Source organism: Terrapene carolina, unplaced genomic scaffold (assembly GCF_002925995.2).
Source record: "Terrapene carolina triunguis isolate 2854851 unplaced genomic scaffold, T_m_triunguis-2.0 Scaffold285, whole genome shotgun sequence".
NCBI lineage: Eukaryota > Metazoa > Chordata > Testudines > Emydidae > Terrapene > Terrapene triunguis.
The window spans coordinates 62,680-64,872 of record NW_020664636.1 but is presented as its reverse complement, the minus strand read 5'-3'; the positions used below and the strand labels follow the sequence as shown (position 1 = coordinate 64,872).

General features: G+C 42.2%; 1 protein-coding gene across 1 annotated transcript; it reads left to right on the top strand.

The window, feature by feature from the left end:
• Positions 1-8: 8 nt before the first annotated feature.
• Positions 9-1,851, top strand: LOC112109863 (zinc finger protein 154-like; the record flags this gene model as incomplete). Its single annotated transcript, XM_024204560.3, has 1 exon — positions 9-1,851. A coding segment is annotated over one exon (763 nt), but the record flags the coding sequence as incomplete, so codon positions are not given.
• Between the last annotated feature and the right edge of the window lie 342 nt (positions 1,852-2,193).

Sequence of the window (2,193 nt, the reverse complement as noted above, 5' to 3'; positions counted from 1 at the left end):
GAATGCAGTGAGTGCAGGAAAACCTTCAGTAACCGCTCAGACCTTATAAGACATCAGATAATCCACACTGGGGAAAGACCTTATGAATGCAGTGAGTGCGGGAAAAACTTCAGTTACCGCTCAGATCTTATTAGACATCAGAAAATCCACACAGGAGAGAGACCCTATGAATGCTGTGAGTGCGAAAAAAACTTTGGTGACAGATCAGCCCTTATTAATCATCAGAAAATCCACATGGGAGAAAGACCCTATGAATGCAGTGAGTGTGGGAAAAGCTTCAGTTACCGCTCAGATCTTATTACACATCAGAGAATGCACACGGGAGAGAGACCCTATGAATGCTGTGAGTGCGGGAAAACCTTCAGGCAGAGCTCACACCGCATTCGACATCAGAGAATCCACACGGGAGAGAGACCCTATAAATGCTGTGAGTGCGGCAAAAATTTTGCTGACAGTTCAGCCCTTACTAATCATCAGAGAATTCACACAGGAGAGAGACCTTATGAATGCTTTGAGTGTGGGAAAAACTTCATTGATGGCTCAGCCTTTACGAAACATCAGAGAATGCACACTAACGAGAGACCCTATGAATGCTGCGAGTGCGGGAAAAACTTCAGTGTGAGCTCGGCCCTTATTAGACATCAGAGGATCCACACAGAAGAGAGACCTTATAGATGCTCTGAATGCAGGAAAGGTTTCCATCAGCGCTCAGCCCTTATTTATCATCAGAGAATCTGCAAGGGGGATAAACACCATAAAAATCTTGTCTAGGGCTGGCAATTTTTTTTTCTTTAATCATTTTCCTAATTCCCACATAGTGACTTTTAAGGCTGTTGGCACCATTTGATTCACTGTGGTCCCTCAGCTTTCCCCAGTGAGTTGTGTGCCTATTATCAGGAATCCCCACCAACCCCAGCTGGGAGAGAGATGGGTGACCTTGACTAGCTACATCAAGTTAAAATGTACCTGGGCCTCATCTTCACTAGGATTTTCCATGGCGTTACCTCGCTTGAGTTAGCTGTCCTGATGTAAAACCACAACTATTCTTGCAGTAAAGATACAGCCCCATATATAGTGTCCAGGATTATGTAGCACATTTTCTCATGACCTGACCTAAACTTCATCATTTTTCCTAGTCTAAACAGACCTGGAGCATGTATTTCTACTCTTCTTCCCACTGCAAAGCAGTCATTAGAGTCACTAAAAGTTCCCCTTTGGGGGAAAATTTTTCTGCTTCCCAGTTGTTCTCACATTGCCCTGTTGGTTGCTGACCAGCAGTTATTTTTAGTACCATTTTTCTCTCTGAAAATAGATGTAAATATAACACAGGGCAGGGGCATGGAAAATGTCATTTCAGGCTCTGTGACACCAGAAGGAAATGGAGTGAGTGAAAGGAATTCCCTCCTTCCCCATCATCCCAGCAGTGTTACCTTCTGTCTGATCCTTATGGAGTTTATCTTCTTCACGTTCTGCAGAGTGTCAGGTGATGCAATCTTCTCCACTCTCTGTGCTTGGGAATGGTGCTTTGATTTCTTTGATCCTGAATCAGACTCGCTGGAGCTGGAGATGAAAGTGTCACAGACTTTAAAGGAGACTTTGAATTGATCTGAAACTCAGTGTGATCATTCTGAGTTTAAATCCCACTTTTCATTTATTAGCAAAGCCACTTTTAAGGCTGAGTTGGGATTGTTTCCAAATGGGAGGTTAGCTCTTTTTTCCCTATTACAATGATGCTAAAACTTTCGTAAATAACGTGACTCAATCATGAGAGTGCTGAGTGAAGCAGGTTTGAACAGATCAGAGGAGAATGAGATGAGAGAATCTGTGGTCCTGATTCTGAGTCATCAGATGTAAACTGCTCTGGAATTTCACTTAATATAAAACTGAAAGTGTTGTATTCCTCTTTGTGATGTCGGTTTTTCTCTTTCCTGGAGGCCATTTGGTCACATCAGTGGATATTAATTTTGTTTGACAGAATGTGGGTCAGAATTATGGGGGACTTGGAGACATATAACCATTTGCTAAAATTGTTTTTTTCTTTCTTTTTGTTTTTTTCCCCCCCACCCCTTCGTGATCACATGGAGAAATTTTAAGTGTAGCTCAGTCAATAGGAGAGAATAGTCCAAGCTATTAGATATGCTATCAAAGAAACAGTAATGTTTTTAAATCTCCGCTTTCAAACTGTGAACCACA